This window comes from Echeneis naucrates, chromosome 12 (assembly GCF_900963305.1).
Source record: "Echeneis naucrates chromosome 12, fEcheNa1.1, whole genome shotgun sequence".
NCBI classification, from domain to species: domain Eukaryota; kingdom Metazoa; phylum Chordata; class Actinopteri; order Carangiformes; family Echeneidae; genus Echeneis; species Echeneis naucrates.
In genome coordinates this window covers 4,072,544-4,098,613 of record NC_042522.1, presented here as the reverse complement: position 1 = coordinate 4,098,613, position 26,070 = coordinate 4,072,544, and the positions used below count along the sequence as shown (strand labels likewise).

Sequence of the window (26,070 nt, the reverse complement as noted above, 5' to 3'; positions counted from 1 at the left end):
CTCAATGCTGCCTTCAACACAGGGTTCTCCACAGAGTATTCAATAATGTTCCATTCCATCCACAACAGTATGTTCCAATAATCTGTTGCTTGTTCAGCCACTTCAATTAAATTAGATGATTTAAGTATGGTGAAGAAAACATTTTTTTAGGTTACAAACAGATAACAGATTAATCTCCTAGTCTGGAGATGAGTGCAAACAAGGACACAGTGAAGGTTTAGTCTCCCAGGTTCTAATTGGACTGGAGAGCAAACACAGCAACATGATGCAGAGATGACCTTTACTAACAGGAAGTAGGAATAAATAAGAATAAATAAGAGGATGAAGGAGAAGGGGCTGCACTCAGATCTTACACTGCTCCTCACATATCAGACAGTGGGAATCATTCAGCATCGTCATCATCATTATTTACACGTATGGTAAAAATGTATATAAATTTGCATGTTTGAAATGAAACAAATTATTTTATTGTGAGATTGGTGGGTTTTCTCCTGTTGACTGCAGGAAGAGAAGAGAGTAGGAAACTGCTCCACCCCTTTTTTCAATTATAAAGCTGCCCTCTGTTAACATGATAACAGCTGTTAAAAAACTTAATAACTGTAAGGATTAACAAAACATCTGTATTCAACTAACACGTGTACAGCGTCATAATTTTATTTAACAGAAAAAGGAGCTTGAGCTCCAACAATTTACATCATCTACAAATGTGGACTACTGTACAGTGTCACAATATGTCACAGTATTTACACAGTGTGCTGCTTTAGTACCGCCCTCCCACCAAGCTGCTGTCAATCATAGTTTCTTTACTTGGAGGTTGAACTGAACATGATACATTGTGGGTTGTTGGTAGCATTCTTATGCAAAAAAGTTCCATCTGTTCAGTTGTGTCTGAATTCAGAAGCTTGCAGGTCATGAATGCCAGGGTGAAATTAAACAGTCTGGTCTATGAAGGATTTCAGTTGTTCCTTCCTGCTGCTTAACAACATTGAGAAAAAGTAAAAAATTTTTTCCCGAAAACTAGGACCAAGAAAAAGTATGTCCTTGGTTTTTATGCCATTAGGTGAAACGTATTAACAGTGTAAATCAGCGGTTTTTGCTGCCATATTGTTTTTATGATCAGGGTGCAATGAGACTGGGACTGTCTTGTTGCGACAACTGTGACACAATCAGTCTTTAAATGCTGCTTCCGAAGTACATGCACCCTGAATTAAGACACAGATTGACTGTCAGCTCATTTGAACCTGCACCAGGTATTTTATCCTGATGAGTGAAATTGAATAGAAAGCATCTACACATGTCCTTATGTACATGTGAAGCATAGATGTTACAGTTGCCTTATTACCACAGAAGTGAACAATCAAGAGCTAAAGTAGGCAGACGAGGGATTCACGTTCTGTTGTCAGGGAACCTTTGTCATGAGTTTGAGATTTGCTGGATCTGTATGTAATCCTATAGAGTTTAAAGTTGTTTGTCTGTGGAGCTATGAAATGTGATACTGAAAGTGATTTGTTCACAAACTTATATGGTGTGTGTGTTTTGGCCTCTTGCCCAAGTGATATTCTGTCCACTGTGTTATTTACGCTGCCAAATGGGATTGCCAAGGCCTAAGGATGAAATTACAGAACCTACAGATACAGAATTTTGTGTCAACTCTCACTGAACTGAAAATAGAAACTCTCTTGTCACCAGATATAGTTTTGTGAGCATGAACGTCACTCAGGAGCCGTCGACAGAGCACAGCGGTGAGATGTTTGGTTGAGGGGCCATCAGCAAGTTTAACAGCAGCAGTCATCCTGGGATCAGTCTGCTCTCTTTGGTTTTCGATTTTTCCACATGACAACAGCAGTGAAGGCCCCTGTGTACAAGGTTGAGAGTGGTGTCAAAGAAACAGCACAGTCTAACACTTCACTTAATTTGAGAGTCTACAGTTCGGTAGAACACAGACACTCACCAATACACAGCAGCAGGATCACTGCAGCAATGCCGGGCAGGATGACTGAGTACTCCCGAGGAAGGAAATACATGTGCAGCACATGATCGTCGTCAACAAAAGGCTGGGAAGGACAAAATATTGTACATTTAAAGTTGGAACCCTTATTTATAAACAAGGTTGTGTACTTTTGGAATTGTCTTATATTATCCAAATTCAGTTGTCAAACCTATGAATCATGTATTTCAAACTCATGGCAAAATTTCACTTGATCAGGTGTCAGGGACATGCCATGCACATTCCATTTTCCAATAAATCCCATTCAACATTAACCATTATCCAATTTTAACCCTTTTTTTAAGATACACTTTTCACTTCTACTAGTTTTAATCGCTTTAGCTAAACCAGATGAAGGATTTGTCCTAAAATGTCTGAATCTGAAATTACTAGACTCAGGCAGGTGAAACTGGTCAATTTGAGATGGAGAGGACACGCAAGTATTTCATTTGGCTTTCAGTTAGTTAGTTCTGTTTCCAAACCTTCCCTGATGCCATGTGTCGTAAAATTGAAACACTGATTTTAAATGTGATCCAACAGAAGAGCAAGTTTTATTGCTTGATTTGGAAAGGAGAGCTCTGTGGATAATACAGGACCAGGTAAAATCCTCTCCTCAGTGTCTGTCACTGAAGGAATCTAACCAGGAAAAGCTAACAGCTGTGTTGATGAAGACAACAACCCACATGGGTCTGCTGTATTTCATGATATCTGGTTTATGTTCATATGTGTGATCATTTTACTGAGGAGCGTGTAGGCGGCACACACTAACACCCATAAAGCACAAGCAATGATACAATGATAGTGCAGTAGTGTATCTGTTCTGTGAGAATACTTTTCATAAAATGTAAAAAATTAAACAGTGGCTGGAATGACCTTCAATTTGTTTGTTGTTTTTCTTTTTCAAACCCAAGAGAAAAGTCAGGTGAGGGCAATTTCATATTCTTATTCTGAAGTTCTATAAACTTTGTTGATAGAACTTCTTTAAGCCAGAGTCAACTATTAAGTGAACTACCTGCTCCAACTTAAAGAACAGTAGTTATTCAAGTCCTAAAATGAGAATAACAGAATAGCAGACTCCCATAATTAGTCAGACTATGCTGCCTTGTGGTGCACAAGTTTTGCTCATGATGAGAAGAGGAGGATCCACACTGTCACACGAAAGCTGTCAGAAACATTCAAGCACATTTTCAAGTGTCAATAGTGATGTAAGGACAAAAAAACCCAACATTTCATACAGACTGACGCTGTACAGAGCCAGAAATAAAGAAGGCTATTTCATCTTTAAAAGTTATTTCAAAAGCAAAGTGGACTCTGACTAATATGAAAGGTAATGAACAGACCGTGAGGCAGCTGTCAAACTATTGCTGCACTGTAGAAGTTGATATATCTTTTGGTAAGTTAAGGCCATGATGATGATAATGACTTTGTGAACATTATATTAATTTTGAGGTTGTTTTTAGTCAATTTTCAGTGTCATGTTTTAACCGTTATGATGAAAAAACAGCCATAGTGATGTCAGACCAAATCTGTTTGTGGATGAGGCTCCAATATGTGCAAAAGGATGAGTAAAATCTCATCCGAGCTCAAAGCAGCAGCTTCCTCCAGCTGCTGGCTACATAAATTGTCTTGTGCAGACACAACAGAGAGGGAAATTTTAAGTTGTTCGGCCAAGATGTTTCTCAGTGACTCGGATGCTGCTCAGTGACTGAGATTTGAGGAACAGACCAGAGCGTACCAGGACAATGACCCAGACTGAGTAGTATGTAAAGAGCAGGAGGCTGAAGACAACAAGACTCATGCCAGCTGCTTGATCCACGCCTGTAGCCTGAAAACAAACACAATGCATTACACAATTTATAGGAAAATAGAGACGCTGCAGCATAGGGCTGCACAATTATGGCCAAAATGTTAATCACGATTATTTCCATCAATATTGAGTTCAGGATTAATTATCACAATTATTTGTTTGATTTTAACGAAAACAAACTTTATTATCACATAAACTTGGCTAGTTTATAACTGCTTTCACATCCATGTGATGCTAACATTCCTTCTAATGTACAAATATGCGCATCAAAAATAAAACAGGTCTTCTTATTCACCAAAATTCAGTGCTTCTCCTTAAAGAATAAATAAAAATAAATAAAACGAAGAAAACTGCATATGACCTGTTGTTTGTTTTGTGTCATTTGCCTTGAACCCAAAATGCTTCCATACAATGAATGACGATCATATTCTCGGAACAAGACCCCCGGCCTCAGCTGCGTAAGACATTTTTTGGGCTTGTTTTCTTTGTTAAGATAGTGAATCGCCTTCTGGCCGGTGACTGCTATCTACTGTGGAGCTTTCCCCTCGTTCGATGCTACTCTGCCCTCGGCGGCTGTCGATTAGTAATACATCTAGAAACTAAGCTTCGCAGTGGTGCAGGGAACAGCTCTGATTGGCTCAGTCAGTCGTTTACGGAGCGCCAGAGGCTGAAAGAGAGAGCGTTTTCTCTATCACTCTGAGGAGTGCTAGACTGGCTTTGGGTAAAAAAGCCTATGAACAGAATGACACATTTTAAATATTGCTCGATCACGCGAATTTGATCATGGGAAGCCAAAATCGTGATCGTGATTAAAATTCGATTTTATTGTGCAGCCCTACTGCAGGATTACACCTGACGATCCCTTAAGGCAACTGTCTGGCCCAATTCAAAGTGATTTTCAGATGTACTTTACTCCTGTATGAGAAATCCCTAGTTTCATGTCATTACTTGATAGTGAGGTGATAAATTAATTAAATTAATAAAATGCTAATGAGTAAAAAAAATGTTGAATCTCCATCGAGTCACAGCATTGACAGCGCAGTGACTACTCGGAGCTCACCCACTCTTAACTCCATTCAGATATATATAAGTTCAGAGTTAATTCGCGTTTTCACAAATATCATCGAGTAGTACAACATTAGGCAGACTGTCTAAATAATCGGTTCGGTGTTAATATATACATGAACCTTCAAACTGACTCAGTTATGGTCGTACATTTCTATTTTGTCAGAAAGTGAAGCACAGAGAGATATCTCTATTAGATATTAGATATTTGTGCATCCAGCACAAAGCTAACACTGTTGCTCACCGGCTTGAGAACTGGGCTTCCGCTGCTGTGTTAGCTTCATTCTTACAGAAGCCAGCTTCATACTGTTTCCCTCATCTTCTATGTAAACTTCAAATTCTGACAGCTCTATTTTAATTTCTCCTCTAAAAGACTTTACACTTTATCTTTCTTACCATTTCTGACGTGTACTGTTGTTTACCGACGAGGACTGATATTCTTCTTCGTGGTATTAAAAGCGGCTCATCAGATCCCTCCGTGTCTCTCTGCTGCCTCCCAATGTTTGACCCGGAAACTTGACCTCTCCTGAGCTTCAAGTTAATATGCTTTAGCTGTTGTTCAGTGACAAACCCTTTATATCTATATTTAAAATGTGTATACAGTTATACCGTGAGTATCTGGCACAAATAGGGTTTTCTTACTTCCTAATATCGTCAGTGAGTACATGTATATATTTGCTTTCAGCAAAGAGAATGAACACAGTTTGCTTTGCTGATGTATGTTTGCTAATTGGGGGGGTGGTTAAAAAAGTTGTGGTGAGAGGCCAAAGTCAAATGCAGAATGTGTGTCATCAAGACATTTTCATGGAGGGAGAGTACTTTGGCAGATCTGTCTGTTAGTCTCCACAGTCAACTGAGGTCTTGGCTTTATAGTCTTTATTTGAATTGCATCATAAAGGTTTGTTTATGAAACAGGCTTTTCAACAGCAGATCCCTGTGCTCTGAGGAAGTCACTGGGGGGGTGTTATTTAGGGCAGCATTACAAACAATAAGTCCCCTTGGAATTATCAGGTTCTATCTACATTCTGAGCACTTTTGAGATTTTGCATTCAGTAGAGCCGAACTGATAGAACCTCTTTCTTTCAGAATAAGGAGTTCAACATTTATACAACTTGATGAAAAGCTCACAGTGTGTGTACAGCAGCAGATGAATAAATCAAACATAAAATGATGATTCCAGGCACTTTATTTTGTCTAAGTATCAAAATCTAAATTTTTTGTTCTTCAACACTGGTGTTGTTTTCATACAGATATTATTTGAGCAAATAATCTGTTTTTCAGATGTTACAGATTACAGAATACATAAAAAAAAAAACATAATCAGATTGCCCATCACAGGTTAACTTTTGAACTTGACAACACAATATTTGTTTAACCCGTTAATGTTGTGTTTTATATGCAAACATTTATCATTATTCTCATAATCCCACATGCTGGTGCAGTATAATTTGAATTTAATAAATTACCAAAGGTTTTATAATCTTTCTCAGTACCACAACCACTAATGCAGACAATGCAGCTTAATTTAAAACGAAGAAAGGAAAATTCCCATTCACCACATGTACAAGAAATATTAAATTTTATAATAACAAAAAATAATATCAAAGGCTACATACAGTCAAGTGCAAAAGAAAGAATAAGAACAAATAACAGTTGCAGACAATTCACCAACATGGTTCCCTTTGCTGTGAGTGTTCTCTCATGACTACATTGTGCACTTTAAATGAGAACAATAATAGCAGTTTATATGTTCACTTCTCACCAAAACATTTTAGCTTGAACATAAAATTCAGTACTGATCTGTAGACCAGCCTGATGGTCTAAAAACAGAGAGGAGGGATTTGTGTGCCACAAGGTGAAACCCAACTTGTTCCGTGCAGACAGAGGCATAGACAGTGTAGAGAAATATAATCATGAAGTGATACATATAAACGGAAAGTGCAGGCGTAAGTGATACATATGAACGGGAAGTGCAGGGGTTGATAGAAAACTTTCCACAGTGAAGAACAATATGAACCAGGATTATCGTTAAAGAGGACGCTCTCCATACATTGCAGTTACATTACAGTGTAATATTCGCAAATACAAAAGAGCATCAAAGACCTTACCAAACTGCAGATGCACAAAATCATACACATGGATCTGATGGGGGTGAAGAGCTGTTGTATATTTTCAGTCTGAGTACAACAGGGGCTTTGTGCTGCTGCAGCTGAGGGACTGACCTCACTCCACCTACTGTGTCCCTGTCAGCTCAGCACACAGTGACAGTTCACAGACTGATCCATTCAGCAGTGGCACCAAAATAGCCATTGTTTGCAAGTTGCTTTCTGACTGAGTTCCAGTCCAACACCAACCAACAGCACAGAAACTGCAAAGTGCATGAAGCTCAAGCTGAAATCTTTTGGGTTAATGTCAGTGAAAACAGAGGTTTAGGCCCATTAATCCGAGATTCAACAGCAGTCAGCTGATGACCAGTCAATGATTCATCAGATCCTCAAAAAGGTGATTCAGTACTGGATACTAAAAGGTGCATTTAGAATTTTTTAGAGATAAACAATGGATCTATGTCTAATGTTAAATGGGCTGGTGGTGAAACAGACCCACAGAGAATTGATAGTAATTTTTGCACTTTTTAGCTTTAACCTGTTTTAGGTTTCAGAGCTTCCTCACAGGTTCAGAAAACTTTGCTGAACTGTACCTGCTCAGATGTGTAGTGGAAACGAGTTAGAGAGCAGCTGGAAAAGACAGAGCAGAAATGGATAGCTAAAAGCTGGTGGAGACCTAAACCAGAACTCAGTGCTGATTTAACATGAGCTGTGTCCCAGTTCAGGGGCTGCATCATTTTGAGAATGTAGTCAGTGGCCCTTTATTGCCATTATTGGCCACAAATGTCAAATTTCAATTAGAGAGAACTTTTGCATTACATCATCAGCTGTTCCTGCACCTATAATTGTGCCAAAACACACATTATGTTGCCTAGCAACATTGAAAAGACAATCAATTTTTTAGGGCCTGGTTTTAGCAACTGTATCGTTCAGTACACTTTCTTTTGAAATTGTAATCCTCAGTCTCTAGGTTGGTGTTTTTTGCTCATTTTTTAACCATATTATTTTCATTATCACTCAACAATACAAATTGGCTTGTGTTGGGTTATGCTATGTTATGGTGGACTCCTTATTTCCCAGATTAAGGAAGGTAGGTAGGAACATTAATTCCTGATGAGGCCTTCAAAATGAGTAGTGAGTCTAGTGGTCCAAGCGTTGATACATCCAAATGCAGCTTTCAAACAATGCAACCCCTGAATTTAGACACAGCTTTATAAAGTGATGTTTTAGCTCCCCGCAAAAATCAACTTACTAGAGCAGCCTTAGGACAGGTTTGCACTGCAAAAGATACTTTAAAGGACTAATCTTGCATTAGTAAACATCTATATAGATAAGAGTGAACAATTAGTAAGTGCAGGGAGTGGATGGCTACATACAGCCAGCTGTATGAACACATGATGCTGCCTCACAACAGCATTTCATCTCATAAAGAGAGTAAAGACATTTAAACAAGCACATATTTCACTTTATAAAAATGTAATTTGCGATTTCCCTTTAGTGGTTTCTAACAGTCCTTTCCACAGAGTACACATGTGCAAAATACAGAAGTAGCCTAAAGGCTGCACACAGGCATAAAATAGTATTAAAATATAATAAAAGTGTTTATTCCAGATCCAGGCCACCCAGAGTCAGAGACACCGATGGCTCTGGTGCTGCAGCCAATGGGCCCTCGTCAACATCTGAAGTCTGTTTGATTTGTGAGGTCGTCAGTAAGTTAAACAAGGAAAAAGTTCATGTCAGTGCCCACCAGCAGCTGAACACTGGGCCTCGTGGTCTTAAATGGTAGATGAGATGCTCCTGAATGCAGCACGATTTCAGTGATGGACTACACTTCTCACAATTTGGTGGTTTTCAGGTTATTGTTCAAGTATTTGGTGCACAAAGCATTAGTCAAAAAGTCACTGGGTGTTTCAGACTGCTCATTTGTAGTGGCTGGTGACAAAACAATCCACATTTTGACTTGCCACAGTAGAAACAACTCAGGTGATCCTTATTCAATAACAATTTCCCAGTAAACCAGGACACTACAGCAGGTACTGTATCTGGCCCTGAAACTGAAACATTGATTCCTTTAATGGCACAGCCCTTTCATTTAAGGATTATGGCTGGACTGGAGTCAACCCCAGGTGACATGGGTGAGGACCAGAAAAATAACCTTTCAAGCTCATTTTCACACCAAGAGCCAATTTCAAGTTATCAGTTTCAACTATGGGCGGAGTTCAAGGAAACCAACTGTGGCCCGAGGAGACTCCACACAGCCGACAGAATCTTTTCACGGTGACAGTCCAAACCACTGCACCACCATTCATTTATTCATCTTCAACCACTTATCTGTTCCCAGGTCACAGGGGTGCTGGATCCCAGCTCACACTGGGCAACCTACAACCTTCTTGTTGTGAGGCAACAGTGCTAACCACTACGCCACTGTGCTGCCCCACTGTACCACCACTACCCATGAAACTGAATGACCCCAAATGAGTTTGGATATAATAATCTTCAACCTGTGTTCTACCCTGCTGTGACATGCCCAGTGAGTGTTCCAAGTAGGAGCTACTGACTCAATCCACTGAACCATGATCTGGTCAGAAACAGACCCAGTATAAGAAAATCACCACTGGATTACTGTGAATTTTCAAATCTAATTTTGCACTTTAAATCAAAGCCAAGAAAAGATGATGCTGCAGAAAAACTCATCCCTAGGTCTATGGAGGGTAAAGCAATAATTTGTAATGTCAATGTCAAATTAAATCTAAAGCAGAAGTCTGTCCATGGCCTATTTCTATTGGCGCCGAGCAGCTGCTAACTATGTTAGAGCTGCTAAAGCTGCATAAAGAGCATCACAGCTATATCAAATATATGGGGAAAACGAATTCATTCAAAGTGACAGTGATGCTGTCACAGAGCTGCTGTACTAAGGCTCAACACCCAGCCTTCTAGGGCAGGAAAACTGACTATTTCTTCTGGACTGCTGAACGTGTTATATGGTAAAACATATGCTGAATGCATTAACAGCAAACAACAGGGAATATGACTGTTGAGTAAAAGAAAAAGACCCTCCTCTTTCTCTATTTGAGGTAAAACAAAGTCCTGCCAAGCATTAGAGAAAAGACAGTAACTGTTTTAAACACACCTTCAACCACCTGGTTAAAAACACAAAAAAGGGCTTATTATCTAGTATAGTAGTCTTATTTTAATTCACACTCATTAACATTAACAGCGTAATTCACACTCTGACGTGGTTGGAGAGCAGTTCTTGTGTGTGTCAATGAGTCTCGATGACGACTGGCTCAAACACACCAGCTGTTCCTCTGAGAAGAAACACAAACACATCTTCTTTTAGATGCGTACACTGGGCTGGTCCAAAGAGCTGCTGAATCAGATGTATACTATACCTGTTGGCGAGCGTCCCACTGAGAGCAGTGCTCCCATCTTTGCTGACAAATAGCCTCAGGTTACTGTCTAAAGGACAAGGAACCATAGGAGAAGTTAAGGTTGGGACCCAGAGATGTTCTGCTGAGACTAAAGACACGAAAGAAACTGTGTCTGACCCTCATTGTTGCTGCTGTCAGAGAAGTTCTGGCTCTGGACAATCTTCTCCACAATGTCATCTGCATCAATGCGAGTGTCATCCACACAACTAGGCTGCCTCTCCACTGTGACCTTTTTCCTCCTGTTGGGCAACACAAACACCAACTGAGAGATGAGCCAGATATGAAATATAGCAGGACTCTGCTGTGTTGAGCTGAAGGCCCATAAGGCTCATACAATAATCTTATCACAGGCTGGTCTTATTTTGAGTTTTCTTAGTGCAAACAAATCCCATGAAAGGAAACTGGTCATTTGACATCTAACATGTAAAATCTCTGAATGCTGTGGCCTTTACATACAGTGTACAGATGTTAGTGACTTCACTGCTTCAACCTGAGCAGAAGCCTGTCAACCATTGTCATTAAAAACAACGGTGGAGCTGTGGTTGATCAAAAAGCAGTAAAAGTCAGAAAAGGCATTAACAAGAGCTCAGATCCAGTAAATATCCTGCTCCCTTCACAAATCAAGTCATTCATTGCTGACATGTAAGTTAATGGTGCTTTCAGTCTCCCCTTTAGAGACCAGGGTGACTGACTCTCTCCACACTCCATAACACAGATTCATGCTGAGTGCGTCCAAAGATCCAGTCTCATGGAGTGCTTTCATCACATTCATGCCAGAACCAGAATCAGGTCAGTGCTAAGGTAAGCATGCATGTCCCCCACATATACAGAGAAGACTCAAGTAAGGATTTTAATGAACGTGGAGAAGACTTGGAACAAGCCCTTAAACTCATTAGAAAAATGTTGACTGTGCGAATGATGCATGTCAGAAGGGGTTTCATTTTAACACACACTTGACTTCTTTTTCAGTACAACCAATGGCATTGCCCCTTCATCGTCATTAGGCCCAGTCTGTATTCATTTTGGTCTATAGTCTGAATATATTTTCTGAGGTCACAGTGATCCTCAAACACCAAAATGTAACCAGTTGATCTTATCATGGATGTATATGCATTATCTCTCTATCAACAAATATATTTTTAATAATTTTTCACATCTCCTCACTGATGAAAACATACCAGATTTGGTTGACATTTGAGCCGTCATGATGAGTTTGGTGGTATGACTTACAACCAGGTGTCCAGTGTTGCGTAGCATTGTGTAGTGTTGGAGACCCTTAATATACACTGACAGCTCTGTGACAGCAGATGAGCCAGTAAACTGATGAATTCCAAGCTTTTATAGTTCATACATAACCAAGACGTAAACTTTGATCAGCCTGCTGTCTGGAGACCTCATTCAGAAACAAGCACAGTGAGGAACATGCGGGACACAAAAGGACGAGGGTGTCTACCTTGAAGACCTGTTGGACATGAGGGCTGCTACAGAGGGTGGAGGTGGCCTGTCTGGCCTGGTAGGGGTTGGCTGTGTGTGATGCTCGGCAGGGATGGATGGAGGTGGCTGGATAGGGTGGTGAGGTTGGGCTACCCCGCAGGAAGTGCTGCTGCTGGAGGATGCGTTTCTATGGTGACTAAGATCAGTTAGACTGGAGCAGCGAGAGTGGCCTGTGCTGTAGCCTTGAGAATGGCAGAAGAGGAGAGGAGAGGAAGTTAACAAAGAGAAATAGCTATTGGGCCAAGAAGGAGCTGCTGGGATCAAGTTAACCCTCATGCCTCCCTCTCTCTGTGAATTGTGCACAGCTTCTGTACTAATGACCAATCAAAGCTCATGGTCACTTTCTGGAACAGCTCAGACTCTTTCTGCTCCCGACTGAAGTTCCCACCTCCTCCATCAAATTCTGACATATTCAGTTTATAGAGGTAGACTGCCTGCTTCACCGTGGAGCAGTGTACTGTATTTTTGTAGATCTCATCTTGAATCTTGTCTTTTTCAGTTTAGTCATTTAGTTAAGTAAGTAAGTCCATGGAATGTTAAAGCCAGAATTCTTCTTAAAATAAAACACAGGTTTTATTGTATTTACCTCCTCCTTTCACACGGTTGTATTATCTGTCATATGAAGATATATGAGATGTGACTGCCCCTCACTCAGACCAGGTGTCAAGATCAGGACGCATCCTTATCAAGCCAATATTATTACAGACAAACAGCAGATGTTATTACTTCAATGACTGACATAGCCAAACGTTTTGGTATTTCCAGCCTTTTACCCAACTATCCATGATCCCAAAACTCTTTTCAATGTTTTGCTCACTGTACTGAGTAAACTGCTGTTTAGCGGCAGCAACACTTACACCTGAAACAAAAATACAATAATACATTACATTTATAACAGAAGGACTTTTCTGAGCTGGTTAAACCTTCAGTAGTGGATCTGGGTGGATGAAGAGAACCACCCTTTATTACATTCACCTTTTATTAGGGTTATTAAAGTGCTTCTCTCAGAGTAACGTTGTGGTCTCAGCACCAGGACAGGAGTAGTTCTCTAACCTGATATCCTGCTGTGCTGGCTGGCGTAGCTGGAACTGCGGAAGTGACCGGTATGAAAGACCTCATCTGGGCTGGACACATTCTCGCCCTCCTCAGGGAGCCCTGCAGGCAGTATAAATACAGAAAACATGCTGACAGCTGACAGTGACACTGTCCTGTTGCTTACAAAGAACTACTGTGAGGCTGAGCAGTTACCTGAGCTACGTGCTGACGCCTGTCGGGGTTTGAAGGCACGAGCCCCATCCATGATTCGCCCTAGTGGCTGCGCTGTGGTATCAGTGCTCTCTCCCTTACAGTCCAGCTGTAGGGTGGGATCCTGGTCCCCTGTGGAGATGGATTTAGCTGTGCTGGGGGGCCTGGGGATCAAAACAGAAGGCATAAAACATGATGAGCCTCAGGACACAGACAATGACAGCAATGATTCAGAAACATGGAGCAGATTCAATTTGATTGGCTGGTAAACACAAAGAGGAACTCACGTCCTAAAGCAGGGGTCTGCAGACAGCAGAGTCATGCCAATAGTTACCTATGAAAAAAAAAAAAAGATTACTGTTACTGGACCTTAGGGTTGATCAGTCGGTGATTGTTTGTGTGTGTGTTCGCCCTGCCTTGAGAATGGAGTTGTCTTGTCGAGTGTTCTTGGTGTCGTAACCCTCCAGGATGCAGCATCGAACAGTCGAGCCTGAACCTGCAAACTCTGCAATGTTGAGATCAGCGAATCCTAACTGGAGAGAGCAACGAGCAGAAAGAAGGAAAGAACGGAGCATCACAACAAGGTGAGCTTGATTTACGCAAAGGCCAGGTCCAGTCTAGTCTATTTCAGCATGGACCTCAGGTTGTTCATGCTTATTTCAGAGCTGATTTGTGAATCTCAAATAAATCCGTACCATCATGTGAGGAAGTGAATGAAGCAGAAAGTGTGATTTTATGGGGAAGTCAGTGACCTCATCTTGATGATCCCACAGGATGAATGTTCAGGCCAACAAAACAATCCACGTGAGCTGATGGATTCCTCTGATTCCTAAGATCATTCATGCTCCCCAAAGCACCATTCTCACACGATGTGAACTCCTGACACCTTTCTACTGTTATTAGAGCTTTTCCTGGGTTTCTGGATCACATCTCATGGTCTTCAGTGTTGTACATTTAACTGAAAATGTTGGGCTCTGACCATTTGATTTATGTGCTGTCAGAACTAATTCTGTGAATTGAATAGTTGCGCATCATTTAAGGCCATTTAGCATGTTGCTCCTGTTCATCCATTCAACTATGTTTTTTTGAGAATGGCACGGGATGAGGACAGTTTGATTGGTGGAGCGCACCACCATATTTGAGTCAGAGGAATATAACAAGGCCTCTAAGGGAAGCAGATTGACCCTACTTGTCACCACCATTCATGTAGTAAGACTGTAATAAATGCTGCAAATGCTTGTTTGGTGAATTATTGAATCTATGTTGATGTTTTGATAATGGAGGTCAAAACAGAGATACTAGACGCAGAGGAGAGTATGCATGTGACGACCCTCTCCCCACCCCCCACCCCCGTGGAAATGATGCCTGTAATCAGGTGAGACTTAACAACATGCAACAAGTGTCATAACTGTAAACAGATTACACTCAAAATGAAAACCATGCCAGTTGCACACACACACACACACACACACACAAATTACCTCTTACACTGTAACAGATCCTCGTGATGTTAAAATGGTTGTTGTTTAACAGGTTTTATCATCAGTGAAACAATAAAACTGGTTTCGAGTGGAAGTTTTATGAGCTGATGCTGAGCTGGTTAAAATTCAGAGTTAATGTGTTTAAAGTAGCTTCATCACTGAGTAAACTTACTTTTGAGAAGGCTTTTCCTCCTTTGAGCTCCTGAAAAGACACCAAGTAATAAACTGTAAACACACATCGTATCGTAATTAGAATATGGGCCTAAGCAGGTAAACATCATCCAGCACCGACTTTATAGTCAGAACATAGAGAAGGAAGGAGAGGTGGCTGCTGGGATTTGAAGTTCACCTTGCGCACAGAGACCCTGCAGATGCAGGGGTCCAACACTCCAGTGATCGGGTTGGCGCTCATTTTACAGACAAAGGAGAACTTCTTCCTCCATCGAACGCAGTTCTGCCGCACCTCCTCCCTGTACACACAGAAACACACACATGTTGGTTGCGTGTATACATGTGTAAACAGCTCAACAAACCAAAATTGTCGATGTGTTCAGGATCACTGTCATATGAACACATTCCTCACGATCGTGAAAAGGAACTTCAATCATTTTCACAGAGCCAGCACCAGACCTTGCGAAGAAAGTTTTGTCCTACACATTGAAAAGGAGCAATTTCATACGTCCACCACTGAAGAACTCTAGTGTCAGCAAGCAGAAAAAACTAAATGGCATGATGGCAAGTACAGGTCATTATTACAAGCTGCTGTGAGCTTCCCTCATTAGATTAACGTCACGCTTGCTGACGTGTTCATGAATTGGCTTTTCTGACTCCTGATAAAGAGTTTGATCTATTGCTACTGTGGCATGAGAAGACAGGGTCAAATAAAGAGACTGAGATCTGAACTATCACATGTCAGGGCCCTCTTCAGCCCTTTGCCTTAATGGTTAATCTGGCCCTGTCTGGAACCCTGTCTAGCACTGAACCCCCTGTCATCTATTTGGAGCCAGTTTTGCAGACACGTGAATGTGAGGAAAATAAAACAAGTGGACTTGACTCACAGTCTCCATTTTTGAAGAGGTGAATCATGTGTATTCTGGTGAGAGCTCGTCTCTCGAGACAACAGAAAACTATGTCTCCCCAGTGTGTTGGAGGTCTCAAAGATCACATGTATTTGAACATGTCATTAAACATGGGACAGTATTATTTTTTACAGTCTGAGTCAGCAGCGGTCTCTCCTGTCTCTTGTCAGAACACAGGCCTCAACAGCGTTAAGGGTCGAGATGATCTCATCCTGGGATGTGACACATCAGCCTGAGCAGGGGTTTTCCACTAACTGCACAGATTGAAAACAGATCTGTCAGGCAGTTCAGGGGAGCATCGGCAAGATGTGATCAAACATAAAGACAGAGATCAGCAGTGTGAGCGTGACAAGGCTGAAGAGGGTCTGAACTTTGTCACAGCCTGTGCATGAGATGTAAAACTTTGGAATTACTTATATATGTAAAGCAGAGCAGTGGGAGGCTGGATGGAGGAAGTTCTGCAGATTTAATTGGAAATAAAGTTTCATTTGCATAAAACTGGTTCAGGAAACATCTTGAAAGACTCAGAGACTCACAACAAAAAGTCCCTCAGAAACAAACCACAGGCTCAAGGCCGCATGTGGGTAAGACAACCTTTAAAATGTGTCTCATTCTTCTACAATTCATAATGAAAACATCAGTGCATGTTGTTAATAGATTAATAGATGTCCAACACAAAGTGTCTCATAATTTACAGTCAGATCTTTAAGATGAAAAAAAAAAATTTCATGGTGAAGTGAAGTTCAAATTAGCATTAAGCATGGGTTTTACATAATAGTTACGTTGCAGCTCTTTGCTTTCCAGACACATCGGTTTCATATTCATCACAGTTTTATTCATACATGACACTCACAGAAATAGTTTCAAAGTTTGTGTGATATTTGGTGTCTGGTGTGTGAGAGGGAGAGCTGACCCTGCTGGATTTTGACATTTGAAGGATGTTGCAGTTGATGTTTCAATTCTCGGTCTTCTGAAGTGATTAAACACTGGATTTCATTCTCCGTGACCTAAATACATTCACTTCACAATAAGCACAATGATCAACAGGTTCACCGGAGAGAAGTAGTGTGCTCCATCCATCCATTCTTATTCTTATAGGGCCACTGGGGTCTTGAGTCGAACCAAGTGAAACTAAATGAGGGTGGAGTACAAAATGGACAGGTCACCAGTCTAGAGAACATATACACTCCACACAGAAAGGCCCCAGGCCCAGGGTTCAGACCCAGTGCTAAACACTACAGCACAAACCAGTGCACTAACAAGCTGAATCAAGGCTTTACAGTGGTTACAGCCAGAAACACTGTAGCTATTTCTGAGATGTAACACAGAAAAAATTGTTTTCATGCTTATTTAAGCTCACGCCGCAATGTAAATGTAAATATATATGTCAAAGTAATAGCAAACAATGAAGATCAACCATGGTGCCAGATGACGATCACTTACATCTTTATTATAAGGATGTTTATCACTGTGAAGATTCAGTGTCATCAGCAAAGAGTATGCGGAATATTGTGGGTAAAAAAGGGGCTGACCATCTCTATCCCTTTACCTGTGGTCATTAGCTCTAGGGGTTTGGGCTCAGCCTCAGAGAAGGGGTCAGGAGCTCAGAGTGGAGTTACTGCTTTTTCAGGTTCAGAGGAGCCAGTTGAAGTAGTTCTGGGAAACATTGCTGAACATCTTAGAACATCTTAGACCTGCCACCATGAGTAGCCATGGAAGGAATTTGAGAATGTGGAGGTGGTGCCCACATGCAGGTTATCTAGATAAGAAAACTGAAAAGCACAAGTTCTTTCCTCAGTCAGTACAACCACCACAACACTGCACAACTCTCCACAGACACTGAGCATGAAACTGCACCATAAATGTGGAGCTCAGGCTGGAAACACGAAGGCCAGACAGAGTCTGATATTTGTGGGAGGTTTAGGAGACTTGATAAATTCTGTTGCTCCCTCAGTCCACAAACAGGTTTGTCTTCACTAAGATGCTGAATAATTAGCAAAGGTAAAATGCTCCAAAGGAGACCACAGCCTTATTATCAGGAAACCCAAGCTGTCAATGGGGTTTACTCATCCTTACATTACTCACTTAGGCTGTCAACGTGCTGGGCTTGTCCAAACTTGGCTTTTTAGCTTTAAACAGAAGGAAAACCAAAGGAAACCCAAGGGATCACACATGGAGGCTGTGGGGCCAAGGCTGTGATTACATAACCAGTCCCCAGCTAGATGGTCCAATTCAAAGGCTCCTTTTCCAACAGGTGGACCATTTCTGGCTCAACCCCTCCCAGCATTCATTGGGTGCCAGTAACAGCATTGACAGAGCGCTTGAGGATAAAACTTGTAAATATGTAAGTATTGTGTTTCACAATCAGTTCAACAGCAAAAAGTCTGGTGCTTCAGAGAGAAAATCCTTCATAGACCAGATCATCTCATTCAGTTCTGTCTATGTGGTCTATATCAGATATGAAAGGCAACACTTTAGACTTGGTCCTCTGGAGGATGCAGCCCCTGGGCTATTGGGACACAGCTGGAGTAAGGGGAACACCTAGACTGCATACATAGGCAAAGGCAAAGGTGGCTGGGATCAAGTGAAACTAATTAGGGTTGAGAATCAGGCCGACAGGAACCACAATGGATGATCAAAAACACAACCAATAGGCCCACAAGTGATTAAATTCAAAACAAAACAGGAAATGTTAATTATCCAAGCATGAAGCAACTCAAGGAGGCAGATCATGACTGAATCACCAGCTCAGAGGCGGGATGCCCAATAGTCCACTAGACTGACTGAGAGGGGGGTCAGGAGCTACTGTGATGGAAACAGGAAAAAATCTGTACTTTCAAAGCATACAAGGGAAATGCTTCCGCAGGTGCATTCATACCTGAACTTAGTGCTATCCACTTTTAAACAGATCACCTGACAAATATTTCAGCACCAGGCCTGAACAGGAATTCGATACAAACACTCTTCACTCTGATAAGTGCACAATAGCAAATGACATCATACATTTTCGCCCCCAAGCTACACCCACTTCCAACCAGAGAAAAGCAAACAAGAGATGAAGTGCAGAAATGCGTCTGAAGGAGGTCTGTTATAACCCAACTGAAATCTAATCATGTAAAGAAACTAAAGTCAACGCTGTTCATAGACTCCATGGGGAGTCAACATGGCTGCGTGCTGGAACATGTCCTCACTGATTAAAACCTTATTCTTTCATTCTTTCTCTCCAGACACCTCCTTCCTCTTCTCATCACAGCTGTAACAGAGTCAAACTGTTAATACATGCTGCATAAATGTATTACAAACATTTATTTTATGTATTAATGTGAAATCTGTCCGAGCAGCTGCTCCCTCTCACCTAAAGGGCAACCTGAGAAAATACACCTGAGAAACACTGAGATGGACAGACAGGTTTTGCCACTTCTTCTCTTACAGCCCAGCCTCCCTCTTACACAAACACACCATTACACAACACGTACACACAAGCAATAATCTCTGGTGGGGCCCCACGTCCAAGGGACTGTTCCGACTTAGTAATCAACTACCTATCATCTCTTCTTGGCCAACATTTTGGACTGATAAACAGTAAAGTGGCAAGACTCCCTACCTTCAATATCTAAATATAAAGCACTTTGAACTGCCTTCTGACACAAGTTTAAAAAAAAAGTGCTGCAGTAACAAAAGGACAATGTTTAAAAATTTTATTTGATTTTATTTTTTTTATTTCCAATCAAAATAAAACAGGAAAAGCAGACCATGAAAGCATGACTTGCATTGTAGTCTCTGCCAAAGTATGTTACTCTGATTCAAAGCACATAGTAATCTTTGTTTTTAGAGGTTCTAGATAAATGAAGTTATTATCATTATCTTTTAATGCATTTGGTATACACAAATATTACTGACTCTCACAGTGAAAAGATTATTCACAGCCATTAATATTTGATACTATAAGCTAAGCGGGGGCGAAAGTTTGTTGTTAGGGAGCAGTGATAGTTTGAAGTTTGTTGTTAGTTTAAGGGAGTCAATCACTGAGTCTGGTCCATTTTGTGTCGCACAAGTTTCTTGTGTTTATTCTAAATTATTTGAATATCAACACACATGGACTCATTTAAAACAGCTGTGGATATGCTGTTGACTGTAACTCTACACAGAACGAACTGGGGTTTCTCAATATTAATAGATGTGTGACCTTCTTATCATTGATCAGGACATTTCAAAAGCACCAGGAGACCTGGATATGCTCATGAATCTGTTCTCAGGGCTATTAGGAGCTTATTGAAATATAGTCTCAATGAAGTCTCCATCGGCAGCTCAACATCTGCAGTGACTGGGGGAGACCACAGAGGATGTTCAGTTCATTAGATTCTAAAAAGAAACTAATGACATGACTTAGGCCTGCACAGTTAATATAATGGCCAATCAATGCGGAAAAATGCATTATCTAAAAAGTCGGAGCTGCAAACGTGTCACAATGTTGCTGTGCATTTTCCTGTTGTTTTGGTGAGACATCCCAGCCAACCAATCATATTCTCCAGATGTAGAAGGAAAATATTTTTAGTACAAGACTCACTTACAACTGAAATCACAATCATTTCAATATAAAGTTTCTCCACAATGAACCAGAGAAGATGGAGCTCCAAATGAGTAACAGTCCCTCCCAGTCTCAATTACAGGACTCAATTTCAGGTCTTTAGCATCAGTGCTTGCATAAGGAGAGATATTTACTGCTGACTGACAATGAACACTGAAAAAATTATTTTATTGCAGATTCGAGTTTACAACACAGAATTAAACTTAACAATTCTGATTAGTTTTCAGATTTTTCTCCATGTGTCATGAGAAGTCAGGACCAGTGAAAACTACAACCGTTAGCTCTAAGTGCAACCTGCCTTCCCCTTCTCCCTGCCCCCTTTTCTGTCTGTCCACACTTTTATCGAAAGTCTGTCCAATCAAACATCAAATAAAATCAAATCAAACCGTAACAGAGGCAAGGCGTGTGCCCTATCAGCATCTGCCCTACTAAACATTGGTCCTATCAAACATCTTATATGATAGAGGTACAAGAAATAATACATCATTTCGTTGTTCAACACTTTTATTCTGTTGTAACGAAAACATCAGCAACATGATTGACAGTCTCCATGTGTCACTAACCAGTAACTAATCAGCCGCAAGTTTCCCCCCAGGACAACTTGTAAGAATCTATTATGTAAGAATATTGGAACGTGGGCTCGTCGTTGCAAGCAGCTGATGGACATGCTAGGAAACAAGGTCACAGTCAAATAATGCGAACGATTTGTTTCATGTATTATGAGGAAGGTTCCATCCAGCATCCTCATCATCACCCCAGACAGAGCTAAAGTTTTCAGCCGCTCACCCGGAGCATGATTTCTGCACATTGTGTTTGTGTTACTTTTATTATATTAATATTCCCTTTCTCACCTCAGCTTGGAATAAAAGCAGTTTTAAATAGTAATAATAATTAAAATTTTTGCACTCATGGTTTCCATGCACAAATAATAGTGAATGTGGATAGGTACACAACCTATGTCAAATGTAAATCCAGTATGATTGCGAGCCTCACATAGCTCCTGATACTAATCTCACTGAACAAATCTGACATTCAGAAGGGAACATTTACCTACAGATATGCCTGTTAAAACAAGTCTACACTGTCGGTTTTAACTGCTCTGTTCATTTAGTTTAGATTTCCTGTTCACTCTGTTAAGATGTTTTTTGATAGAAGTCTCATCTTCTGTGATCCTCAGACTGGGTCCTGACTCCACGGCTGCACTAATCTGTTCACTCTCACTGTATAACGTGCACACTGCTGTTGAGGTGTATATAAATGTCTGTCCACGAACGCTAAAGTGCTGCTACAAATGTGTGTGGGTTTAAACCCCCCTCCTTTTGGTCACTCAGTTTTTTTTTTTCTGGTTGAAGAATCTGAGGAATGAGACTGTGATGTAAATGAGCCTGATACACATGCACTCAACACAAGCAGAAACATGCAGGCACTCACACACATATAAACAACCAAAGCTTCAAACCCAGTCATTAATCAAATAACAGCGAACGTTGGTATGTCGTGCTTTATGTGTGTGTGCTTTTTGGTAACTGGTCTGGTATGTGTTAAGGTTGTGGGAGCTATAAGGTTAAACATGGGTGTGAGACTGAGAATGATATGTGTTAGGATCCATCCTTCAAATATGTCAAGCCTAAATGAGTATAATCAAATAACAGAGATCATCATCCAATGAGATCACAGCAGCTGCAACACCTGTCAACTTATTAATGCTCAAAAATATGAACACTTAGTAGTTATTATTTAATTATCACTTCACATCACGTGAGGTGTGGATTGCTAGCCTTTGCTGCCATAAATGAGATACCAGTGGAATCTGCTGAGTGATATGATGCCAAGCAGAGTACAGATAAAGCTGTTTTAAATTACCTGTCACACATGTTCTGCTTGAATAGGTTATGCATGACAAAACACAACCTGATTTCCACAAACTTGTAATACAGTGCAATGGCAGCTTCCTAAGCATCTAGTTCATTTCTGAAAAGGGGTTTACAGCACACTTGTAAACAAAAGTAAAGATAAGTAACTACATTTGATTCAATCTGTTGGACTTGCCATGTTGAGTTCACTTTTCCACACGGCTGAAAAGACTTTGGTCTCTGCCTAACCCTAACCCCCTCTCCCTGACGGGGATTACCGCAAATTTAAGCATGATATGAATGTAACAGCACGCAACATCTTTGTGTTCCATCTGAAGTCAGATCATTCCAGTGTAGTAGATGCACCTGACACTAAATAGTAAAAGCAGAAAAAAGATTATCTCCTGCTGTAGCAGACTGAGACCAACAGACCAGACTGGTTACACTTCCCTTTTCTTCGCTGCAACTAAAAAAGGTTCTCTTCAGTTCAAAGGCAAAGCAAATAGAACCACTGTGCAAAGTTAGTCTATGAGGTGGCTGATCCAGTTTTAATTAAATGAGATGTGCTCTGTTTTTACATAACAACTCTTTTCTCCAGATGATGATGCTGAAGTGAAAACCACTGACCCCTGGAGGAGGTAAATTAGATCCTTTTTCCTGCACCTTTCTACTTCATAGAGGTGTGATGTAAATAACTCAAAACTCACCAAATTTGTCTTTGGCAAGGTACCACCATTTGAAGTTGTTTCTTTGAAATTATTATGTATGAGGTACACACCAGTTCTTACGCAGGTTACAAAGTGTTGAATAGCCACTACAGAGGGTAAGAAACACTGTGTGCCCCTTTTTGTGTCTAATACAGTCGATCCTCCCTTGCTTGAGAAAAAATTGCATAGTATTGGTCTTGATTGAAGACCTTGTGATTGGTTGATCTGTGTGTGATGCTTCAGTGCAGGCAGTTAGGAATTTTCCAGTGTGAGAAAGTGAGAACGAGAAAGGATTGTTGAGTTTGCTTTCCTGTCTCTTCCAGATTGTGGAACTCGTATTACTTATTACTGAGGACGTCAATGGCAGTCACAGCTGTATCATCTTTGTCATCCTTGACAAAAATGGCTGTTCTTCCCTGCTTCAAAGACTAACCTATGATCAATACATTTAAAACCACTGTCACATTGTGCTTGACCGGAACTCATTGAACTGGATCAAATGACCTGAGTAAAGTCTGAATGAGGGAATTAGGATTAGGAAATATTTTAGAGAGGTTTTAAAAATCATGGTCAAAACCTCTCTGCAATATCCCATGGTGTTTTACACAAACTTTAGAAATTATTGCCTATTTTTACATTGTCTTTAGTGTCTGTGGGATTTTTATCTGACAGTATTGTATTACAGATTTATAAAACTAAAGAGGGTAAATGAAATTCACGTCTAGTCTTTATCTACATATCTTTTGGTGAGAGTAGTGGGGCTGAATCATTAAAAAAAAAGTTAATGTAATGGGATTGCTTCTCATATTTGGAAAATGGCATGCTGTTGTTCTAAGCTGTGACTGAAGCGTATTACTAGCAATGAAAGCATTTGGAGGGGAAAGTTTCTTAACTTTGCCTAACAGTCTCCATGCTAGGCTAGGCTAGACTAACAATATTTTGACCTCATCGCTGCAGCTATGAAAAGGATCGTTAATCTTCTCATGTCAGTTTTAGACAGAAAACTAAAATGTGTATTTCTTTTAAACCGGTCCTGAAGTGAAGCTGGTACAGAGCAGTGATTGGAATATTTATATATTTTGAGTTAAGAACATGTGCAATATCTAAAATCTTTCCTGTATAGAAGACACGGGACTAGTTCAAAATCTGAAAAGTGTTATTTCATGCCACATATTGGTTACATGTGTTACATACATATTCAACATCCTAAACTTTTGCTTTTGTGATTCAGCTGTAATTCCAGGTGCTGACTTGTCGTGGCACCTCCTCTCAGCTTTCTCACACAGCTGGAGGACGAGGCGATGTGATTTCAGGATAATCTGATGCCCTTTGATATGTCAATATTTCAATATATCCTGAAGATTTACAAACTAGATGAAAACAGATTTTCTCCCTCTGTGGAGTTGTTATTGAAGCACTGCAGAGACAGTTGCATGTCTTTGGTATCTAGATAGCAACAGAATCTGGCTGCAACTGGGAGGTGGCCGGTTTAAATATGAACAGAAAAGCTGATGAAAAGCAAAGCTAATTTTGCCCTGGACCCCATGATCAAACCAAAGAGCCTGATCACACTCCCACAAGCTACGAGTGGCTGTGTGAATGCCGGGAAGCTCCCAGTCAGAATATCCAGCAGGGTGGATATGAAGCAACTTTCCCAGGAGGCATGAGGGCAGAACTGCAGGAGCTGCACTTTCATACCAGTTTTACAGCTGTCACCATCCATGTCCCCTGTCCCTTATTAAAGTCAGACAGGTGGACAGCCTGCAGCAGAGTGTCTGCTCTGCCAGACAAAGACACATCTGCACCATCAGAACATGCTGGCAGCTGAATTTGGGGCTTCAGTGGCTCCCAACAAGGAAGTGATGAAATACCTGGATGACGACACAGAGAAGTCTCCGCCGTCAATGAGCCGGACCTTGCAGAACAGGACCCCGTTGACAAACGGCACCGCTGTCAGCTCCTCCAGAGTGAAATACACTTGAAACTTGAACTTCTTCTTTTTCATCAAAAAAGTCATTGTCCTTAGTCGCCAGAGCAGCAATGAATGACACCAGAAAAATATAAAACGGACTTCTGTGGTCTTTAAGGTAGAAGCTGAAGAGTTGTCTCTGTCTTCAGCTGAATCATTTCTTAGACCTGAGGCAGAGAGAAAGAGAGGAGACTGAGAGACAGGGTTAGACAACATGACTTTATTTACATCTGCATGCCGGGGACAGCAGCTGTGACAGATGTGGACTCATGCGCCCTGTTTACTTTTGATTCCCCGCATTATGAACACATGACAAGTCCCGTGTATGTTACCGACCACAGTGCTGCTTCTGGAGCTCAGTATTCCTAACGCTGCAAACCTCGCATGGTCAGCGTGTGTGCTCTGACATTTCCCGAGCTGCCACGCAAACAGCCAACCACTCAGCGACTCAGCCACCGACTCTCTGTGCAACGATCACCTCAACGCACTGAAAGCTCACCGTCTCCCCGGGCCCGCTGCTCCTTACACCCGCCTCGGCAGGCCAGTTGCGAACCGCTGCAAGCGACTGGAGTCCCGGTACCTGACACCTTCTCACTTTCAACGCATCTTCGCCAACTTTCCCCTCTTCCCAGGAGTGCGGCCGCAGTCACAGCGGCTCCCTGAACGCCTCACAATCACGAGTTAGGGACCGTCCACAAAGTGTGAGGAGCGGTTGATGAGGAAGAGCACCAGGCGCACAGAATGTAATTACCGCTAAACGATAAATGTGCAGATTGAATGACCACCATGAAATAGCTACATTTACGAATAAGAACATATATACATATGAAAAGCAAGACATATCCACATCATCATCAGATGGGGACTAAACAAGACAAAAATATCAATGAACAGCTTTTTTAACTCTTTTTGTCCACTAAAATCTCGGTACTCGGTGGTTCAGAGATCAAAAAAGAAGCTTTTCTGAGAAAGGCATGAATCCCCGGCTGTTCCCATCATTATATTTGTAGCCTATATATATTAAATTTAAAAAATGTTTCACTCAGATGAACCACATACAAATCAACATGTAGATATTTTAGTGGCAAAGTGTGCATATATAAATTGTTTAAATGTATGTGTTGCATATGTTATAAACTTAAATCCCCCATTGTATAAATACACCTAAAGTGTGTGGGAGTTACATAATATAGCATATATAATATGAATGAATAACATTTCTATATGGTATATGACACATTATCACTATTTAGAATGAT

General features: G+C 41.0%; 2 protein-coding genes across 2 annotated transcripts; both read right to left on the bottom strand.

Annotated features, from left to right (window-relative positions):
* Positions 1–633: 633 nt before the first annotated feature.
* dpm2 (dolichyl-phosphate mannosyltransferase subunit 2, regulatory) lies at positions 634–5,330 on the bottom strand. Its single transcript, XM_029515809.1, has 4 exons — positions 5,256–5,330; positions 3,723–3,812; positions 1,952–2,054; positions 634–1,855 (listed from the first exon to the last, which is right to left on the bottom strand). Exons 1-4 carry the CDS (start codon positions 5,256–5,258, stop codon positions 1,800–1,802), a joined length of 252 nt encoding a protein of 83 aa, XP_029371669.1. The 5' UTR covers positions 5,259–5,330; the 3' UTR covers positions 634–1,799.
* A 697-nt stretch (positions 5,331–6,027) lies between these two features.
* Positions 6,028–25,496, bottom strand: LOC115051854 (protein FAM102A-like). Its single transcript, XM_029515581.1, has 12 exons — positions 25,311–25,496; positions 24,714–24,978; positions 14,965–15,085; positions 14,788–14,817; positions 13,551–13,667; positions 13,422–13,468; positions 13,138–13,298; positions 12,943–13,044; positions 11,849–12,071; positions 10,513–10,634; positions 10,357–10,423; positions 6,028–10,272 (listed from the first exon to the last, which is right to left on the bottom strand). The coding sequence occupies exons 2-12, from the start codon at positions 24,857–24,859 to the stop codon at positions 10,227–10,229; spliced, it is 1,182 nt and encodes a 393-aa protein (XP_029371441.1). The 5' UTR covers positions 24,860–24,978; positions 25,311–25,496; the 3' UTR covers positions 6,028–10,226.
* Positions 25,497–26,070: the final 574 nt, after the last annotated feature.

Bases quoted from the DNA above. Each gene is read 5' to 3' on its own strand.
- dpm2 (XM_029515809.1), bottom strand. The intron at 2,055-3,722 runs GTACGCTCTGGT...TGTCCTTCCCAG, and splicing joins CAGTCTGGGTCATTGTCCTG to CCTTTTGTTGACGACGATCA. The intron at 1,856-1,951 runs GTGAGTGTCTGT...CCTTGTACACAG, and splicing joins GATCCTGCTGCTGTGTATTG to GGGCCTTCACTGCTGTTGTC.
- LOC115051854 (XM_029515581.1), bottom strand. From the start codon at position 24,859: ATGACTTTTTTGATGAAAAAGAAGAAGTTCAAGTTTCAAGTGTATTTC. The intron at 13,469-13,550 runs GCAGGGCGAACA...TTTTTTTCATAG, and splicing joins AAGACAACTCCATTCTCAAG to GTAACTATTGGCATGACTCT. The intron at 13,299-13,421 runs GTGAGTTCCTCT...TTTGATCCCCAG, and splicing joins GCAGACCCCTGCTTTAGGAC to GCCCCCCAGCACAGCTAAAT.